Genomic DNA, 22832 nt, shown 5'->3' with positions numbered 1-22832 from the left:
TACATACAGTAAACCATCTCATATCCCTTTTTTATTACATATTCCTCTTTACTAATATAACAAGTGTCTGTGTGTTAAATTTTGAAGCTCTAGCTATTAAATTAAAGGGTTAAATCCCGGAAAAAATTGGCGTGGACTCCCGAGCAATTTTCTCCGCCAGAGTGGGAAAGCCAGTGGCTGAGGGCAGATATTAATAGCCTATGGAGGTACCATGGTTATAGGACCCCCCTGTCTAAAAACATCTGCCCCCCAGCCACCCCAGAAAAGGCACATCTGGAAGATGCGCCTATTCTGGCACTTAGCCTTTCTCTTCCCACTCCCATGTACCGGTGGGATATGGGGTAAAGAAGGGTTAATGTCACCTTGCTATTGTAAGGTGACATTAAGCCAGGTTAATAATGGAGAGGCGTCAATTATGACACCTATCCATTATTAATCTAATAGTATGAAATGGTTAATAAAACACACACACACATTATTAAAAAGTATTTTAATGAAATAAAGACACAGGGTGTTTTAATATTTTATTATACTCTCAATCCACCTGAAGACCCTTGTCATCTGAAATGAAGTTAAACAAAACAAACAACAATATTCCATACCTTCCGTCGTTCAGTCTTGTCCCACGCTGTAAATCCATCTGAAGGGTTTAAATCATTTTACACCCAGGAGCTCTGCTAATGCAGCTGTGCTCCTGTCTGTAAAATTTGGTGAATGAATGGAATGCAGGGGAATGTCCTGTAGTTACCTCGAGTCGCGATGATGCGCCCTCTGCTGGATGAACTCATATGAACTTGACCATGGGAACTTTTCTGAAAACCCCATTTACTGTATAAGGCAAGAAATCCTTATTAAACCTGACAGGGCACACCTGTGAAGTGAAAACCATTTCCGATGACTACCTCTTGAAGCTCATCAAGAGAATGCCAAGAGTGTGCAAAGCAGTCATCAAAGAAAAAGGTCGCTACTTTGAAGAACCTAGAATATAAAACATATTTTCAGTTGTTTCACACTTTTTTGTTAAGTATATAATTCCACATGTGTTAATTCATAGTTTTGAGGCCTTCAGTGTGAATGTACAATTTTCATAGTCATGAAAATACAGAAAAATCTTTAAATGAGAAGGTGTGTCCAAACTTTTGGTCTGTACTGTATATCCTTTTCATTTTTGATCTTGCAGAAAATTTTGAGGCAATTTATGCAAATTGAGTTGTAAGTTGTTTGACTTCACGGATACCTGTGAATTTTATAAAATTCGTCTGAAATAGGATTTGCATCAAATTAATTTGATCTTCTCTATTCAATCTATATTTGATATTGCCACAATACTCCAATCTGAAAATCTAAAATGATTTAACCAGTAAGATCTATAAAAAATACTCTCTTCCTCATAAAAATGTTGTAAAAGTAATAAAAAATAATTGTATATAGCCCAAACTGATACCAAATGAAAGAAATAGCTTGACATCCAAAAAACAAGTCTTCATATAGCTACAGCGTTGGAAAAATAAAAAAAGTTAATTTATGGGTCTGGGGAAAAAGATGACAAAAACAACTTTTTCACAAACATCTTTTTACCGTAAAAAAGGTAATCTAGATTAGTAGTGTCGTAAACATACTGATCTGAAGCATTATGCTGCTATATTCGGAATGTTGTAAAATTAAAACCCTCAAAACAATGGAGTAATTATGTTTTTTTAAAACCACTTGTTAAAATCAAAAATGTCCATCAAAAAACAAACCATAGTACACTATGTCAATGGATAAAAAAGGAATAAATCTAGTAGAAAAAGAGGACATAAAAAATTTTCAAAAATAAAAAGTACGTCAGTAAGGGGTTGAAGACCCCATATTGTGTCATAAGGCTTATCCCCATGCCCTCCTAACAAGTGCTGTACACTTTAGTAAACTTAAAGGCCATCTGTCAATAGGATAAACCCTCCTAAGCCGTGTATATGGACATGTAGGTCATGGGAAACTGAATAAAGTGATACCTTGATAGCTGCGATCTGATATCTTATTCCAGATAAATCCACAAATATTTTTAATATGTAAATGAGCTGTTAAGATCTATGGGCCGGACATAGATCTCCCTGAGAATTTGTCTCCAGAGCTTATGTTAAGTGAAAAGAGAGTTACCAGTATGAGACATGTAATGACTGACAGTCAGCTCTCCTGATCTACATATGTCACACTGGTAACTCTCCTTTTATTTATAACTAGATGGTAGCCCGATTCTAACACATCTGGTATTCTAGAATATGTATGTAGTTTATTTATGAAGATTTTAGAATAATACATTGAATACACAGGATTCGGCCAGCCGCGACCAATTAGCGAAGCGTGGTTCAAATCCCGCGCCAATTCGCAGCCGGACTGCACCTGTCGCTGTTTGTTCGTGGCCGGCCATGTAGTATATAACAGGCCACATAGTACATTGCACAGCCACGTAGTATATTGCACAGCCACGTAGTATATAGCACAGCCACGTAGTATATAGCACAGCCCATGGAGTATATAGCACAGCCCACGGAGTATATAGCACAGCCACATAGTATATAACACAGCCCACGGAGTATATAGCACAGCCACGTAGTATATAGCACAGCCCACATAGCATATAACACAGCCACGTAGTTTATAACAGCCCACGTAGCATATAACACAGCTCACGTAGCATATAACAGCCCACACACGCAGTATATAACACAGCCCATGTAGTGTATAACACAAGCCACGTAGTGTATAGCACAGCCCACGTAGTATTTTGCACAGCCCATGTAGTATATTGCACAGCCCACGTAGTATATTGCACAGCCCACGTAGTGTATAACACAGCCCACGCAGTATATAACACAGCCCACATAGTGTATAACACAGTCTATGTAGTGTATAACACAGCCCATGTAGTGTATAGCACAGGCCATGTAGTGTATGACACAGCCCATGTAGTGTATAACACAGGACACATAGTGTATAGCACAGGCCATGTAGTGTATAGCACAGCCCATGTAGTATATTGCACAGCCCACGTAGTACATTGCACAGCCCACATAGTACATTGCACAGCCCACGTAGTATATTGCACAGCCCACGTAGTGTATAACACAGCCCACACAGTATATAGACAGCCCACGTAGTGTATAACACAGCCCACGTAGTGTATAACACAGCCCATGTAGTGTATAACACAGCCCACGTAGTGTATAACACAGGCCATGTAGTGTATAGCACAGCCCACGTAGTATTTTGCACAGCCCATGTAGTATATTGCACAGCCCACGTGGTATATTGCACAGCCCACGTAGTGTATAACACAGCCCACGCAGTATATAACACAGCCCACATAGTGTTTACCACAGCCCATGTAGCGTATAACACAGCCCATGTAGTGTATAGCACAGGCCACGTAGTGTATAACACAGCCCATGTAGTGTATAACACAGGACACATAGTGTATAGCACAGGCCACGTAGTGTATAGCACAGCCCATGTAGTATATTGCACAGCCCACGTAGTACATTGCACAGCCCACATAGTACATTGCACAGCCCACGTAGTATATTGCACAGCCCACGTAGTGTATAACACAGCCCACACAGTATATAGACAGCCCACGTAGTGTATAACACAGCCCACGTAGTGTATAACACAGCCCATGTAGTGTATAACACAGCCCACGTAGTGTATAACACAGGCCATGTAGTGTATAGCACAGCCCACGTAGTATTTTGCACAGCCCATGTAGTATATTGCACAGCCCACGTGGTATATTGCACAGCCCACGTAGTGTATAACACAGCCCACGCAGTATATAACACAGCCCACATAGTGTTTACCACAGCCCATGTAGCGTATAACACAGCCCATGTAGTGTATAGCACAGGCCACGTAGTGTATAACACAGCCCATGTAGTGTATAACACAGGACACATAGTGTATAGCACAGGCCACGTAGTGTATAGCACAGCACATGTAGTATATTGTACAGCCCACGTAGTACATTGCACAGCCCACATAGTACATTGCACAGCCCACATAGTATATTGCACAGCCCACGTAGTGTATAACACAGCCCACGTAGTGTATAACACAGGCCACGTAGTGTATAACACAGCCCACGTAGTGTATAGCACAGGCCACGTAGTGTATAACACAGCCCATGTAGTGTATGACACAGGCCACGTAGTGTATAGCACAGGCCACGTAGTGTATAGCACAGCCCATGTAGTATATTGCACAGCCCACGTAGTACATTGCACAGCCCACATAGTACATTGCACAGCCCATGTAGTATATTGCACAGCCCACGTAGTGTATAACACAGCCCATGCAGTATATAACACAGCCCACGTAGTGTATAACACAGCCCACATAGTGTATAACACAGCCCATGTAGTGTATAACACAGCCCACATAGTGTATAACACAGGCCACGTAGTGTATAACACAGCCCATGTAGTGTATAACACGGGCCACGTAGTGTATAGTACAGCCCACCTAGTATTTTGCACAGCCCATGTAGTATATTGCACAGCCCACGTAGTATATTGCACAGCCCATGTAGTGTATAACACAGCCCACGCAGTATATAACACAGCCCACGCAGTGTATAACACAGCCCACGTAGTGTATAACATAGCCCACGTAGTGTATAGCACAGGCCACATAGTGTATAACGCAGCCCATGTAGTGTATAACACAGGCCACGTAGTGTATAGCACAGCCCATGTAGTACATTGCACAGCCCACATAGCACATTGCACAGCCCACGTAGCATATTGCACAGCCCACGAAGTATATAGCAGCCCAAGTATTATATTGCACAGCCCACGTATTATATTGCACAGCCCATGTTATATTGCACAGCCCATGTATTATATTGCACAGCCCACATAGTATATAGCAAAGCCCATGCAGTACATTGCACAGCCCACGTAGTATATTGCACAGCCCACGCAGTATATAGCAGTATATAGCAGCCCACGTATTATATTGCACAGCCCACATATTATTTTGCACAGCCCACGTATTATATAGCACAGCCCACATAGTACATTGCACAGCCCACGTAGTACATTGCACAGCCCATGTATTATATTGCACAGCCCACGTAGTATATTGCACAGCCCACGCAGTATATAGCAATGTGGGCATCATATCCCTGTTACAAAAAAAAGAATTAAAATAAAAAATAGTTATATACTCACCTTTCGTTGGCCCCGGATCCAGGCAAAGCGGTTACCAACGCTCCTCGCGCGCTCCGGTCCCAAGAGTGCATTGCGGTCTCGTGAGATGATGACGTAGCGGTCTCGCAAGACCGCTACATCATCATCTCGCGAGACCGCAATGCATGGAGTGGTCACCGGAGCATCGCGAGGAGCAGGAAAGGCCGGTTCTGGATCCGAGGGGCGGACGGACGATGAGTATATAACGATTTTTCATTTTTTTAAATTATTTTTAACATTAGATCTTTTAACTATTGATGCCGCATAGGCAGCATCAATAGTAAAAAGTTGGTCACACAGGGTTAATAGCAGCCCACGTATGATATTGCACAGCCCATGTATTATATTGCACAGCCCACGTATTATATTGCACAGCCCACGTAGTATATAGCACAGCCCACACAGTGCATTGCACAGCCCATGTAGTATATTGCACAGCCCACGTAGTATATTGCACAGCCCATGTATTATATTGCACAGCCCACGTATTATATTGCACAGCCCACATAGTATATTGCACAGCCCACGCAGTATATAGCAATGTGGGCATCATATCCCTGTTACAAAAAAAAGAATTAAAATAAAAAATAGTTATATACTCACCTTTCGTTGGCCCCGGATCCAGGCAAAGCGGTTACCGACGCTCCTCGTGCGCTCCGGTCCCAAGAGTGCATTGCAGTCTCGTGAGATGATGACGTAGCGGTCTCGCAAGACCGCTACATCATCATCTCGCGAGACCGCAATGCATGGAGTGGTCACCGGAGCATCGCGAGGAGCAGGAAAGGCCGGTTCTGGATCCGAGGGGCGGGCGGACGGACAGTGAGTATATAACGATTTTTTATTTTTTTTATTATTTTTAACATTAGATCTTTTAACTATTGATGCCGCATAGGCAGCATCAATAGTAAAAAGTTGGTCACACAGGGCTAATAGCAGCGGTAACGGAGTGCATTACACCGCGGCATAAAGCGGTCCGTTACCGCTGCCATTAACCCTGTGTGAGCACTGACTGGAGGGGATTATGGAGCGGGCACTGACTGCGGGGAGTAAGGAGCGGCCATTTTGCTGCCGGACTATGCCCGTCGCTGATTGGTCATGGCCGTTTTGCCGCGACCAATCAGCAACTTGGATTTCCATGACAGACAGAGGCCGCGACCAATGAATATCCATGACAGACAGACAGACAGACAGACAGAAGTGACCCTTAGACAATTATATATATAGATAAGCTCTGTAGGCAGATTCTCAGGGAGATCTATGTCCGGTCCACCATAGATCTTAACAGCTCATTTACATATTAAGAAATATTTGGATCTTTCTGGAATAAGACATCGGATCGCAGATATCTAGGTGTCATTTTATTCAGCTTCCTATGACCTACATGCCCATATTGATGACTTAGGCAGTACGATCCTATGCACAGATTCCCTATAACCTGCCCATTCTTCTAGAAGACCATCACGTACTACAACATTTAGGCAGGGTTAATTTCTGGACAAAAAAAAGGCTTTCCCTGGCAATGGCAGCTGTTTGTAAATCCCCTTTTTATGGGGATTTCTGAAACCACATCCACAGGAAGCTGGGTTGACCGCCTTCAAGAAAGAGGTTAGCTTCATGCAACAGTAAAGTCATTCATTCAAGTTCTTAACATTGTGTTTTGTCGCTCTTTACCCAAGTGAGAGAGAAAAGAAAGAAAAAGAAGAAAAGAAAGTAGAGCCAAAAAAAAAAGAAAAAAAAGACGAGGATGACCCCATGGCAAATATCCCACCACATGTCTTGGAAATATTGAGGAACGCCAAACCAAACGAGTATGAAAAAATTGCCTTTCAGCATGGTATAACTGATCTCAGAGGAATGTTGAAACATCTTAAGAAAAAGAGAGTTGAGATCCAGAAAACTGATGGTAAGTGTGAAGTTTACTTATTGATGATGGGCTTAGGTGGAATTTACGAATTAACACTCAAGTCATTAAGTCCTGAGGTGATGATCTCAAGCAAAAATTAGAAACATTTCTGGTGAGTCTTCAATTTGCTGAGAGATATTTTTAATCCCTCCAATACTAGAAACACACGAAGGGGTTAGTGTTTTGGGTCTCATTCAGTTTGTTTCTTTTAGACTCTGATTTGATTTTTTAGGTGTTTTGAACTAAAATCGGTAAATTATACCTAGAGCTAAAATAATTCTAAACTGAATAAAAACTTCTCAGATATTATTTATCATAACATTTCGTATAAGATTGAATGTAACAGCTTAGCTTTTAGGATGCGTTTACGGAAACGTGTAAAAAACAATTATCTAATTTTCATCCAGAAAACAATTAATGAGATACTTATGATCCATGTGGGATCCCATTTTTTTTTTTTTGCGTACTGCAATTTTTTTCCACCTGGACATTTGATTCATTTGAAAAAACTCATCTGCATAGCCCAAAAAAAACATTGGTCTACGTGTCATTATATGAATAAGCTGGACATTTTCATTAGGGCTCATTTACACTAGCGTATAACACGTCCGAGTGGTTTGTTGGATAGCATTTACCCAATGTCATACTATGAGACAATGTAGATCTGCAATTTTTGTTCGGGAACTCAGACAATGGAGAAGATGGACAAATTAAGTTCTCCATCTTCTCCATACTTGTGCAGCGATTCTTTCATGGAAGAGAATCGGATCACATTAAAATGACACTCGGATCAAACTCTGACAGAACTTGATCCGAGTGTCATTAGTAGAATCAGCCCGTGTGACCCCGACCTTAATCTTACTATGCTGAATTATCATATTAATTGCCATTGTAATTTTATCTGGAACTTTGTTTTTTTCTACAATAATAAAAATAGGGTTTTTAAAAAAAAAAAAAAAAAAAGAAGACAAGCTTTTTGGGCAACAATTTCATGTTCCCAAATTTCCCAAACACTACTTTCATTATTTTTATTTCTAGGATATGCCATAACTTTATGATCTTTGTCACTCTCCCAATTAATGGTGATGCGACTAACGTGCTGGAATAGTGCTTAGTCAATAAATTTGAGTGCAATTGAATTCTGTTCAAATTTTACAAAAATTTGCATTCTCGAAAATGTTTATGTTTTTGTAATTCGCTTCCTCACAGATTCTGAACGGTAATGAGCTATCAAAAGGTTAAAAAGTGAAAATTTGTTATACTCTCCTCATTGCTCATCTATCATTACTTGCCGCCACCTATTCGGTCCTCGTTTCATCACTGCATCTTCTGATCCCCCGCCACTTATGCTGGAATCTTCGGCCATCTGAATGTGTGCCGGAACTTGTGCCAGAGAGGGTTCTGCACATGTGCATAAGTAGGTTGGTGTACATCATGAAGTCATGACTAGAGTTGAGCAAATTTTTAAAAACTTGGTCCCAATTATGATTGGCGGTGAATATTGTTTTTACAATATTTGCCAAACACAGCTGAACGTCATTGGAGTCAATGGGGGTAGAAATGAATGAATGTCACGACTAGAGTTGAGCAAATTTTTCAAAATTCGGTCCCAATTATGATTGGTAACGAATATTGTTTTTTCAGTATTCGCCGAACAAAGCCGAACGTCAGTGGGGTCAATGGGAGTAGAAATGAACAGATATGTTCAGAACCGATCATCAAACATAAATTTGGCACAAATAGGGTACCAATATGGCACGAATATGGCAAATTCAGATTCGGCAACCAATTCTGAACATATTCACTCACCTCTAGTCATGATGTCACAACCTCTCTCGCACTTGCGCAGAACCATCTCTGGCACATAAAATCCAGATGTCTGTCACAGCTGGAGGTGCTCAGGAAATCCAGTATGAGTGGCAAGGAGGATCTGAAGATGCGGTGAGGACTGGATGGGTGACAGTAATTAGCGAAGGGGCAGAAAGGTGAGCAGTGAGTATAAGGATTTTTAATTTTTTTTTACATATTATGTTTATTATGCTCTGGGTTCTGGAGAGATGCCAGACTATAATAAGGAACATTATATTTACTGAGAATATTTTCTCTGCAAATTTAATTTCCTTGGAAAATCCAAGCAAATTTTACCTGATCTGCTCATTTCTATTGCTGAATCCTGTCGAAGTTTCTCGGCACAGCTGCGATCCCTAACTAGCTTTTGAGTGGGGGCTATAGTGCTACTGTGCAGAGATAACAGTGAAAATTGATGCATCTCTAAACCAGCACTATGCCCCCTTCACTCTCAATTAGGGTCTCGGATGTCAGCCACTGACCGAATTTCAAATAATGGCAAATCGTTCTTTTCCCTAAACATGTTTAATATTAGAAATTATTTGTAATAATATAATGATTAACTAAATTTCTTGTTTTATTCTGCAGCTTTTACCAGGAAGCTTGATAACTGTTATACTGTAGACAGACATCAGAAGATTAAAATACATGTAGAGGTCTCCAACCCTGATCTTCCAGTAAAATGGATGAAAAATGGGCAAGTGATAAAACCCAGTGCCAAGTAAGTGAAAATCTGGACAGTTTTTCTTTACATAGTCTTCCAATACCTTAAGGTTTTGTGCCTAGTTGACAACAAACTCGCCATGATTCGTCACCACTTCATGACAGGGGTGTAATGATCACAGTTGCAGAGTGCCACCAGCAGTCCCGTTTGGGAGAGGCGGGTCACAGAGTGCCTAATCCAGTCCAGGATGGGGGACATTATTGCAGAAAAGGGCCAGGATGGGACATTTTTCCAGGAAGTGGCCCATAATGGGGTACATTATACCAGGAAGGGGCTCGGGATAGGGGCCATTATTCCAGAAAGGGGCCCTGCATGGGAGACATTATACCAGTAAGGGGTGTTATGGTTCTCAATGGCAAGAGAACATAGCCCAGCATACATAGGAACTAGCTCTTGGAAGGATGGAAACTTAAACTGACCATGAACTAAACCTGCCGCACAACTAACAGTAGCCGGGTAGCGTAGCCTGCGTTTTATCCCTAGACGCCCAGCGCCGGCCGGAGGACTAACTAATCCTGGCAGAGGAAAATATAGTCCTGGCTCACCTCTAGAGAAATTTCCCCGAAAGGCAGACAGAGGCCCCCACATATATTGGCGGTGATTTAAGATGAAAATGACAAACGTAGTATGAAAATAGGTTTAGCAAAATCGAGGTCCGCTTACTAGATAGCAGGAAGACAGAAAGGGTACTTTCATGGTCAGCTGAAAACCCTATCAATACACCATCCTGAAATTACTTTAAGACTCTAGTATTAACTCATAACATCAGAGTGGCAATTTCAGATCACAAGAGCTTTCCAGACACAGAAACGAAACTGCAGCTGTGAACTGGAACAAAATGCAAAAAACAAACAAGGACAAAAGTCAGACTTAGCTGGAAGTTGTCTGGTAGCAGGAACATGCACAGAAAGGCTTCTGATTACAATGTTGACCGGCATGGAAGTGACAGAGGAGCAAGGTTAAATAGCGACTCCCACATCCTGATGGGAACAGGTGAACAGAGGGGATGATGCACACAAGTTCAATTCCACCAGTGGCCACCGGGGGAGCCCAAAATCCAATTTCACAACAGTACCCCCCCCTCAAGGAGGGGGCACCGAACCCTCACCAGAACCACCAGGGCGATCAGGATGAGCCCTATGAAAGGCACGGACCAGATCAGAGGCATGAACATCAGAGGCAGTCACCCAAGAATTATCCTCCTGACCGTATCCCTTCCATTTGACCAGATACTGGAGTTTCCGTCTGGAAACACGGGAGTCCAAGATTTTTTCCACAACGTACTCCAACTCGCCCTCAACCAACACCGGAGCAGGAGGCTCAACGGAAGGCACAACCGGTACCTCATACCTGCGCAACAATGACCGATGAAAAACATTATGAATAGAAAAAGATGCAGGGAGGTCCAAACGGAAGGACACAGGGTTAAGAATCTCCAATATCTTGTACGGGCCGATGAACCGAGGCTTAAACTTAGGAGAAGAAACCCTCATAGGGACAAAACGAGAAGACAACCACATCAAGTCCCCGACACAAAGCCGAGGACCAACCCGACGCCGGCGGTTGGCAAAAAGCTGAGTCTTCTCCTGGGACAACTTCAAATTGTCCACCACCTGCCCCCAAATCTGATGCAACCTCTCCACCACAGCATCCACTCCAGGACAATCCGAAGATTCCACCTGACCGGAGGAAAATCGAGGATGAAACCCCGAATTACAGAAAAAAGGAGACACCAAGGTGGCAGAGCTGGCCCGATTATTGAGGGCAAACTCCGCTAAAGGCAAAAAAGCAACCCAATCATCCTGATCTGCAGACACAAAACACCTCAAATATGTCTCCAAAGTCTGATTCGTCCGCTCGGTCTGGCCATTAGTCTGAGGATGGAAAGCAGACGAGAAAGACAAATCTATGCCCATCCTAGCACAGAATGCCCGCCAAAATCTAGACACGAATTGGGTTCCTCTGTCAGAAACTATATTCTCCGGAATACCATGCAAACGAACCACATTTTGAAAAAACAGAGGAACCAACTCGGAAGAAGAAGGCAACTTAGGCAGGGGAACCAAATGGACCATCTTAGAGAAACGGTCACACACCACCCAGATGACAGACATCTTCTGAGAAACAGGAAGATCTGAAATAAAATCCATCGAGATGTGCGTCCAAGGCCTCTTCGGGATAGGCAAGGGCAACAACAATCCACTAGCCCGAGAACAACAAGGCTTGGCCCGAGCACAAACGTCACAAGACTGCACAAAGCCTTGTACATCTCGTGACAGGGAAGGCCACCAGAAGGACCTTGCCACCAAATCCCTGGTACCAAAGATTCCAGGATGACCTGCCAACGCAGAAGAATGAACCTCAGAAATGACTTTACTGGTCCAATCATCAGGAACAAACAGTCTACCAGGTGGGCAACGATCAGGTCTATCCGCCTGAATATCCTGCAAGGCCCGCCGCAGGTCTGGAGAAACGGCAGACAATATCACTCCATCCTTAAGGATACCTGTAGGTTCAGAATTACCAGGGGAGTCAGGCTCAAAACTCCTAGAAAGGGCATCCGCCTTAACATTCTTAGAACCCGGTAGGTATGACACCACAAAATTAAACCGAGAGAAAAACAACGACCAGCGCGCCTGTCTAGGATTCAGGCGTCTGGCGGACTCAAGATAAATTAAATTTTTGTGGTCGGTCAATACCACCACCTGATGTCTAGCCCCCTCAAGCCAATGACGCCACTCCTCAAAAGCCCACTTCATGGCCAAAAGCTCCCGATTCCCAATATCATAATTCCGCTCGGCGGGCGAAAATTTACGAGAAAAAAAAGCACAAGGTTTCATCACGGAGCAGTCGGAACTTCTTTGCGACAAAACCGCCCCAGCTCCGATTTCAGAAGCGTCGACCTCAACCTGAAAAGGAAGAGCAACATCAGGCTGACGCAACACAGGGGCGGAAGAAAAGCGGCGCTTAAGCTCCCGAAAGGCCTCCACAGCAGCAGGGGACCAATCAGCAACATCAGCACCCTTCTTAGTCAAATCAGTCAATGGTTTAACAACATCAGAAAAACCAGCAATAAATCGACGATAAAAGTTAGCAAAGCCCAAAAATTTCTGAAGACTCTTAAGAGAAGAGGGTTGCGTCCAATCACAAATAGCCCGAACCTTGACAGGATCCATCTCGATGGAAGAGGGGGAAAAAATGTATCCCAAGAAGGAAATCTTTTGAACCCCAAAAACGCACTTAGAACCCTTCACACACAAGGAATTAGACCGCAAAACCTGAAAAACCCTCCTGACCTGCTGGACATGAGAGTCCCAGTCATCCGAAAAAATCAGAATATCATCCAGATACACGATCATAAATTTATCCAAATAATCACGGAAAATGTCATGCATAAAGGACTGAAAGACTGAAGGGGCATTTGAAAGGCCAAAAGGCATCACCAAATACTCAAAGTGGCCCTCGGGCGTATTAAATGCGGTTTTCCACTCATCCCCCTGCTTAATTCGCACCAAATTATACGCCCCACGGAGATCTATCTTAGAGAACCACTTGGCCCCCTTTATGCGAGCAAACAAATCAGTCAGCAGTGGCAACGGATATTGATATTTAACCGTGATTTTATTCAAAAGCCGATAATCAATACACGGCCTCAAAGAGCCATCTTTCTTAGACACAAAGAAAAAACCGGCTCCTAAGGGAGATGACGAAGGACGAATATGTCCCTTTTCCAAGGACTCCTTTATATATTCTCGCATAGCAGCATGTTCAGGCACAGACAGATTAAATAAACGACCCTTAGGGTATTTACTACCCGGAATCAAATCTATGGCACAATCGCACTCCCGGTGCGGAGGTAATGAACCAAGCTTAGGTTCTTCAAAAACGTCACGATAGTCAGACAAGAATTCAGGAATCTCAGAGGGAATAGATGACGAAATGGAAACCAAAGGTACGTCCCCATGCATCCCCTTACATCCCCAGCTTAACACAGACATAGCGTTCCAGTCGAGGACTGGGTTATGAGATTGCAGCCATGGCAATCCAAGCACCAACACATCATGTAGATTATACAGCACAAGAAAGCGAATAATCTCCTGATGATCCGGATTAATTCGCATAGTTACTTGTGTCCAGTATTGTGGTTTATTACTAGCCAATGGGGTGGAGTCAATCCCCTTCAGAGGTATAGGAGTTTCAAGAGGCTCTAAATCATACCCACAGCGTTTGGCAAAGGACCAATCCATAAGACTCAAAGCGGCGCCAGAGTCGACATAGGCATCCGCGGTAATAGATGATAAAGAACAAATCAGGGTCACAGATAGAATAAACTTAGACTGAAAAGTGCCAATTGAAACTGACTTATCAAGCTTCTTAGTACGCTTAGAGCATGCTGATATAACATGAGTTGAATCACCACAATAAAAGCACAACCCATTTTTTCGTCTAAAATTCTGCCGTTCGCTTCTTGACAGAATTCTATCACATTGCATATTCTCTGGCGTCTTCTCAGTAGACACCGCCAAATGGTGCACAGGTTTGCGCTCCCGCAGACGTCTATCGATCTGGATAGCCATTGTCATGGACTCATTCAGACCCGCAGGCACAGGGAACCCCACCATAACATCCTTAACGGCATCAGAGAGACCCTCTCTGAAATTCGCCGCCAGGGCGCACTCATTCCACTGAGTAAGCACAGACCATTTACGGAATTTTTGGCAGTATATTTCAACTTCATCTTGCCCCTGAGATAGGGACATCAAGGCTTTTTCCGCCTGAAGCTCTAAATGAGGTTCCTCATAAAGCAACCCCAAGGCCAGAAAAAACGCATCCACATTGAGCAACGCAGGATCCCCTGGAGCCAATGCAAAAGCCCAATCTTGAGGGTCGCCCCGGAGCAAGGAAATCACAATCCTGACCTGCTGAGCAGGATCTCCAGCAGAGCGAGATTTCAGGGACAAAAACAACTTGCAATTATTTTTGAAATTTTGAAAGCAAGATCTATTCCCCGAGAAAAATTCAGGCAAAGGAATTCTAGGTTCAGATATAGGAACATGAACAACAAAATCTTGTAAATTTTGAACTTTCGTGGTGAGATTATTCAAACCTGCAGCTAAACTCTGAATATCCATTTTAAACAGGTGAACACAGAGCCATTCCAGGATTAGAAGGAGAGAGAGAGAGGAAGGCTGCAATATAGGCAGACTTGCAAGTGATTCAATTGAAAGCACACTCAGAACTGAAGGAAAAAAAAAAAAAAAAAATTTTCAGCAGACTTCTTTTTTCTCTCCTTTCTCTGCCAATTAATTTAACCCTTTGTGGGCCGGTCAAACTGTTATGGTTCTCAATGGCAAGAGAACATAGCCCAGCATACATAGGAACTAGCTCTTGGAAGGATGGAAACTTAAACTGACCATGAACTAAACCTGCCGCACAACTAACAGTAGCCGGGTAGCGTAGCCTGCGTTTTATCCCTAGACGCCCAGCGCCGGCCGGAGGACTAACTAATCCTGGCAGAGGAAAATATAGTCCTGGCTCACCTCTAGAGAAATTTCCCCGAAAGGCAGACAGAGGCCCCCACATATATTGGCGGTGATTTAAGATGAAAATGACAAACGTAGTATGAAAATAGGTTTAGCAAAATCGAGGTCCGCTTACTAGATAGCAGGAAGACAGAAAGGGTACTTTCATGGTCAGCTGAAAACCCTATCAATACACCATCCTGAAATTACTTTAAGACTCTAGTATTAACTCATAACATCAGAGTGGCAATTTCAGATCACAAGAGCTTTCCAGACACAGAAACGAAACTGCAGCTGTGAACTGGAACAAAATGCAAAAAACAAACAAGGACAAAAGTCAGACTTAGCTGGAAGTTGTCTGGTAGCAGGAACATGCACAGAAAGGCTTCTGATTACAATGTTGACCGGCATGGAAGTGACAGAGGAGCAAGGTTAAATAGCGACTCCCACATCCTGATGGGAACAGGTGAACAGAGGGGATGATGCACACAAGTTCAATTCCACCAGTGGCCACCGGGGGAGCCCAAAATCCAATTTCACAACAAAGGGGCCTGGGATGGGGGAAATTGTTACAGTATGGATTCCAGGACGGGGGACATTATTTCAGGAAGGTGGACATAATTATATGGAGGATGGGTAAACAAATATGTGTTTATAGTATTCAGAATGCAACAAGAGCCAATACATCTGTCTAGCATGCAGGTGGGGGACAGGTCAAAATTTTGCCCTGGGGTCCATTGGACTCTAGTTACGCTACTGCTTTAAGATCATTATCAGATGTTATATATTGAGCTGGAATGGACTTATTAGGTAAAGTCATATTAGTCACCGTTGACTACGTAGTTGGCATGTGTAAGCAAATGATCACAGATTGTCATGAGTAAGTCCCAAATAACTCTACTAAGAAACCATAAACTAGCTAGCACATATGAAATTCCATCTGCAGCTCAGAAGTGAACTATGAATTATGTCTGAAGATTTATATTTACAGCCCCACCTGTCTTTCTTATTGGGGTTCCCCCAGTCTAGTGCAACTAGATAAGCAAGTGCTTCCTATGGGTATATTATACGCAGGGCAGGGTATTGGCATTTTTGTGTTAGCTATGCAAGTATATTTTCTTTACTAATGCTAGATCACCGTTATAGATGATCAGTGGCCCCACACAAAATTAAATTGAGGTTCCGTGAGGACTTCCTATTTGGTACAGATTTGAAGTTAGCAAATGGATTGGTGATCAATCAAATTTATCTTGAATTTCATGAATTTCTAATTTTTCATGATTTGATTAACAAATTTCCAGAAAAAAAATAGGCCATCCATGTTGCTAGGTTTTTCATAGGGCTTATACTCACTATTCTTAAGCCTGCCTCTCACCTGCTCTGTTGCCGCGGCTTCCCTCAAGATCATCTTCCCATTCCTTCTGCTCACTCTTCACTCCTTGAATCATCCGGCATTAAATCTTTCACGGTCCTCTGGTCAGTGAATTGGATCGCAACTATGTGATCACATGAGGCTTATGGCTGGACGATTTGATAAGTGAAGAGTGACCAGATGGAGCGAGGGGAGGAATTGTGGAAGCAGGACAGTTGAGAGTTTGGCAGATGACCAGTGAGTATATGCTTATATTATTTTTTAACTCATTTTTGCTTTCCATTTAACATGCTTTGCAGTCTGGAGAGACATCAAAGCATAATAAATGTCTTTTCACTGCAATTTCACAGCAATTTTGATCCAGACGAATGTTATTCATTTCAAGCAAATCCGGTCAAAACAAATTTCAAGAAATTCGCTCCTCCACTAGAGATGCAGATGATTCTAATTTCACAAACAGAAATTCTAATTCACAAAAATCTTAACTTTCCAGAAAATCTAACTGAATTCTGATTTACCGGAACAATTAGGTAACGGCTACATCTTTTCTATTGACAGATATGTATTTGAGAATATTGGCCTTAAAAGAATCCTGACTATCAATAAATGTACTCTAGCTGATGATGCAGAATACACGTGTGTTGTTGGTGATGAAAGGTGTTCCACAGAGCTCTTTGTGAAAGGTAAATGAAGACTGAGACGTATGTGTGTCGGGACAGGATGACAAGGGTCCACCAGTAACCAACTCCAGGGCCCCACTTTTCAACTACATGCAAATGTGACATTTTCCTCAATCACAAATTTATATAACAATGAAATGGGTAGATTGCTAAAAAAAAAAATAAGATGCCGCCTCTGTCTGTACATAGTGATTGAAGTATACAGGGCCAAGTACTGCTCATATAAGAGGGTGGTGGCCCATTGGAGGATTCTCCTGTTCTCCTGTGGGCCAGTCCAAGCCTGGGTCAGACCCATATTCATTTGTTTCTCATGAACCAGAGGATTTTACGGGTCCTTTTGGGCCAGTCCAAGCCTGCATATAAGCATATTAGGGCTCATGCAGACTTTCATGACTTCGGTACCACAACACTTCAATATATGGTGCACAAGTAGGATCCTATCCCTTATAAAGTAGTGAAAAAAACGTGGCCCTTGTAGAAAATCAAAGAATATTTTGAATATATTTATTTAAAGTGCAGGCAATCCAAAAGGTGACGACATTTCGGCCAAGTGACCTTCATCAGTTTAACTTCACATGAGCAATAATAGATTTATGCACATACATTAGCACAAAATCCACAAATCAATTGAAAAAGGAAAAAATCAAGTATATATAAATTCAATAATAAATATGAAAGGATAAAAAAATGTGTGGGACCCATAATCCAAAATAATATTAGGTTCAGTAAAACAACTGTGATACTATACAGAAAATTAGCATCAGAAGTGCAAAGTGACAAAAGCTTATAGACGTATATAACAGTATATAGCATGGTAAAGATCTGAAAGTGAAAACTTTGAGTCGGTGGAGCATGCAACCAAGATGGAGATGTCTACTTTGGTTTACGAAAAATTAAGACATAACTATATAAGGTGAACATCTTTCTATTGACATAGTGCCCAACCCATAATCAAAATATTTTTGGAAACTTAAGTTTTTACCGTATTTTATTTTCTTATTAGAGCCTCCAGTGACTATTGAAAAACCCCTCGAGGACCAACAGGCATTTGTGGGTGACAAAGTGGAATTAGAAGTGGAGGTGTCAGAGGAAGGAGCTCAGGTTGTCTGGTAAACATCACAATTCTGTTATTTTTTCATATTTTACAACTTGTGCGTCCTGCCATAAATGAAGCTCCGGAATATTAAAAGTACCTTTGTGATTTCTAAAGGACAAAAGATGGAATAGAGTTGACTCGTGATGAGATGACAAAGTATCGTTTCAGAAAAGATGGCAAAAAACACATTTTGATCATTAATGAATCCAATAAGGAAGACACTGGACGTTACGGAGTGGAAACTAATGGCGGATCTTGTGAAGCAGACCTTGTAATTGAAGGTACTTTTCTGTCTATGAATGCTTGATTATTGTCCTGATTTATTAGCTCAAGCTCGATGATGTCAATATTTCTTGCAGATAAGAAGCTAGAGGTCCTGCAGGGAATCGCTGACTTGACTGTAAAGGCAGCTGAACAAGCTGTCTTCAAATGTGAAGTTTCAGATGAAAAAGTGACCGGCCGGTGGCTTAAAAATGGGGTGGAGATCCGACCAAGCAAACGCATCACGATGAGTCATAAGGGCAGGTAAGAAGCTCTATACACATAGATAGATTTTATCTTCAATCACGTATCCTCAATTTTCTCCAAAAGACTTGCAGCCATCTTCTACAACTAACAAGAATGGATGGAGACTCCGCTCCTTTCTTTGACCTCCTTTGAATTATTGTCCTTGAACAAAACATATTGGAGACTAGACTTCATGATCTCTAAGATCGAAAGTGATATATTTCCATATGGGCATTATTTTTTAAATCACAAGAGGGCTTCATAAAGGAAAATGACTCTAGACATGTTACTTGGCATGGTATATGTGTTCTTCTGTTCCAAAATATAAAGGGAATAAGTCAATACGTTTTGGCTGTGCAATCTGAGAGCAGGATGATATTGTAACTAGTGTCTATGAGTCACTTACCGATAGATGATGTTGAATTTCAACTTTTATTCTCCAATGTGAAAATATGCCATAACAGACGTTACTTTTCTCCCCTATCGAAAACACATTTATGCGCAAGTGAACCAAGTGTTCCTGTTTGTGGGGAAGTCAGAAGAGTTGCAGTAGCACATTGGACTTTACCAAATGAAGGACCAGTCACCTTGGCCTGAGCTTAGGCATTTTTTCAACTTGTATTGTTTTTTGTATAGTGTGTTTTAGGTCTGAAGGGGTAATGTTTCTCCTTGTGTAAAGTAGCATGCCTTACAGGATAGTGTTAGGGTACTGTCACACAGTGGCACTTTGATCGCTCCGACGGCACGATCCGTGACGTTGCAGCGTCGCTTGATTATCGCTCCAGCGTCGTAGACTGCGGTCACACTTTGCAATGCACGGCGCTGGAGCGATAATTTCATGACGTAGTTGCGATGTAGAAGTTATACGGGACATTGGGAATATCGTGCACACCTTTGTTACACGCTGCGATCATGCCGCCACAGCGGGACACTTGACGACGAAATAAAGTTTCAAACGATCTGCTACGACGTACGATTCTCAGCGGGGTCCCTGATCGCAGTAGCGTGTCAGACACAGCGATATCGTAACTATATCGCTGGAACGTCACGGATCGTGCCGTTGTAGCGACCAAAGTGCCACTGTGTGACAGTACCCTAAGGAGACTTATAGGCCATGCAATTCTCCTCCGGATAATTAGATGTGCAAATCACATCTTCACACTTTCAGAGAAGAAGAGGACTTGAACCTTAGTGTCACCTATTCAATATCAACCCTTTAACGAGCCTTGCCACATGATTTAGGATAAAAGCCAAACCAGAATCTCAATTTGCAGACACATGTTTCGGGATCTATTATATTCTAAGAAGATCCATTTAATTTCTACACTTTAAGAAAGATATTTGATCTTACATACCTGTCTATTATTATGTCCTTACAGAATCCATAAGTTGGTGATTGATGATGTCAAACCAGAAGATGAAGCTGACTACACCTTTGTTCCTGATGGATACGCTTTGTCTCTTTCCGCCAAACTCAACTTCCTTGGTAAAGAATAACTACCATAACTAGTAACCAATTTGAAAGCCTTTTTGTTTATTTTTTAGTATAACTTTATTCAGTTTTTGAATGCTGAAAATGTCAATTTTCTATGGAAAATAGTTAATTCAAGAAGTGATACAAGCCATAAGTTCTAGTAAAATACCATAAAGAAAGTTATTTATGGACTCATAAAACAAATATATAAATAAATATATATACGGTATTTTTTCTTTTTTCCAGAGGTCAAAATTGAATATGTTCCACTGGAAGGTAAGACAAAAATATGTATTCTGTTTTTTAAAGCTTATTCCTATCTCAATCGTTTATGATATTGTGCATGGATATGCCACAAATGTACAAAATAAGACAACCTTTTGGTTGTAGAATTTTTCTCTCTGCTGAAATAATCTGTAAGCCTTTTATTTGGCTTTATTTAGATTACTATTTAATAAAAAATGCTCAAAACACTAATAGCTTCCTAACTTGTAGATAAAGTAAACTTACAATGAAATATTATCGTGAACAAGTCAGTGTAAACAGGCTGCCAAACGCCGGATGATGGAGAAAAATGATCTTTTGCTGCACAAAAATATATTATTCTTGGCAGCACATTGTCCTGAGTAAATGGAACAGGCGCTACCGAGAACAATTGAGATACCGGTCAATTTCGATCATTTAGCATGGTCAACAAGTTATTAAACCGATCAGTAAATATTTATCGATCACCGGTCATTTAGGGCTACCATCTAAATGAACTTTTAGGCTTTATTAACATCTACCATAACGAAAGACACAAATTTATTTATGTCTGACCTGTCATAGTACAGATCACTACAAGACCCCTTTGACCTCTAATGGGGTACTGTGTTATTTTTCCAAAGTGCTAGCAAGGGTAGGGTAAAGGAATTCTCATCCAACATTTAGAAAAAAATTGGAACATTTTAATCCAAAAAGTTATGGATTAAGATTAGTGTATGAAACATCAGTAAATTTACTCTTGTATCTTTATTTTCTCAAGAACCACCCAAAATCCATCTTGACTGCAGTGGAGAAAAACCGCTCAACACCATAATAGTTGTGGCAGGCAACAAGTTACGTTTTGATGTTCCAATTACTGGAGAACCTGCCCCAACTGTTACGTGGTTTAAGGAAGATGTGGTAAGATCCTTACTATTGTTAATTCCATGAAGAATGGATCAGATAACTTATTCAAAACCCTATGTTCCCATTACTTGTTTTAATGTGACCTTGATTCATCAGCTTCTAGTGGAAAAGGTCTAGAAGTTGGAGATCATTTTTGGTGATATAGGAGGGAACATGGCTGGATCAATATCACACAACCTGTCACCAGTTTGTGATTTAATTTTTGTGGCTCCCAGGTAAAGCAGATTAGATACAGACTCACGTGACCCATGGGGATGCTGCTACACATTTTTTTCTATGGGCTCATTTCAGATGCTTTCATTATAGTGATAGGAGCCAGAGTTATTTTTTAAGCTTGTCTTCTTCTCCAATGACTACTCTACTCAAACACTTCTTTCTTACTCTTTGCTACAGAGTGTATAAGCTGTAAGATATCGTGTAGCAATGCTCAATCCTTGCATTTGACGTGACTCATACTGAACCTTTTACTAAAAAAAAAGCATGTCAGGAAGCCGATTCCAAATTCTATAGGGCGGCCATAAGTTATGGCACCCATACACATTAGACTATTGTTGGCCGAACCTATCAATATCTAATGGTTGGACCGATGATGGACAAGGAAGATGTCTATCAGGAATGTCCGACTTTGGGTGCCGATCACATTGTTCTCACTGGAATAAGCTGTCAGTCAACTTGTTAGGTGGTGGCTTTCTCAGAGAAGACTGGAGCGCTTGGCCGACCAACACTCCTGTGTATTGGAGATTCGACTCAGATGATTGTCAACTGAACAATTGGTCAAAGGATGATATGGCCAACAGCCATCTAATGTGTATGGCCGGCTTTCGAGTCTGGTTATCTGGTGCAGGGATTCATTTTTCCTCATGGTAGGGTCTGCTAATAAGATCTTTTGTATGGAACCCAGTGATGTAAAGTATACAAATAGTAACTAAGAGATGCAGAACACATTAAGTGTCTTTTTATCACTAGTGCTGGTAAGTATGTTCTTAGTGGCCACAAAACGTCCAGCTCATTTCCCTGAGGTTTTTGTAAGTTTCTATGCAGAAATATTTCTTACTGTATTGCATAAACCCATCTAGTTTTGTTTCTAGATTGAAAAAATTGCATTTGCCTTAATAATTTTGACCAACCAAAAAGATTTTTGTGGTGTTGTGAGATACTTGACCCATGTGTCACATAAAGCACTACACAAGTCTCAGTCATTTAATAATTTTCAGGTATTCACATGGATCACATTCACGACCCTGAAGTCAAAGTCAACAACCTGCATCATGTGACGAGGCCTATTTGATTGTTGGAGGATGCTATTGG

The 22832-nt window shown here is 41.6% G+C and overlaps 1 protein-coding gene across 3 annotated transcripts in view; it reads left to right on the top strand.

Annotated features, from left to right (window-relative positions):
* LOC143770220 (myosin-binding protein C, fast-type-like) overlaps window positions 1–22832 on the top strand; it is a 214185-nt gene that overhangs the window by 149883 nt on the left and 41470 nt on the right. For all 3 annotated transcript variants that reach the window (XM_077259635.1, XM_077259634.1, XM_077259633.1), the window contains 9 exons: window positions 6905–7131; window positions 9568–9700; window positions 17156–17280; window positions 18281–18386; window positions 18488–18654; window positions 18733–18898; window positions 20260–20366; window positions 20601–20630; window positions 21379–21518. In XM_077259635.1, the coding sequence (XP_077115750.1) occupies window positions 6905–7131; window positions 9568–9700; window positions 17156–17280; window positions 18281–18386; window positions 18488–18654; window positions 18733–18898; window positions 20260–20366; window positions 20601–20630; window positions 21379–21518 (1201 nt within the window). The remainder of the gene's footprint in view (window positions 1–6904; window positions 7132–9567; window positions 9701–17155; window positions 17281–18280; window positions 18387–18487; window positions 18655–18732; window positions 18899–20259; window positions 20367–20600; window positions 20631–21378; window positions 21519–22832) is intronic.

Source organism: Ranitomeya variabilis, chromosome 4 (genome assembly GCF_051348905.1).
Source record: "Ranitomeya variabilis isolate aRanVar5 chromosome 4, aRanVar5.hap1, whole genome shotgun sequence".
NCBI lineage: Eukaryota > Metazoa > Chordata > Amphibia > Anura > Dendrobatidae > Ranitomeya > Ranitomeya variabilis.
This window is presented reverse-complemented; position numbering and strand designations above follow the sequence as displayed.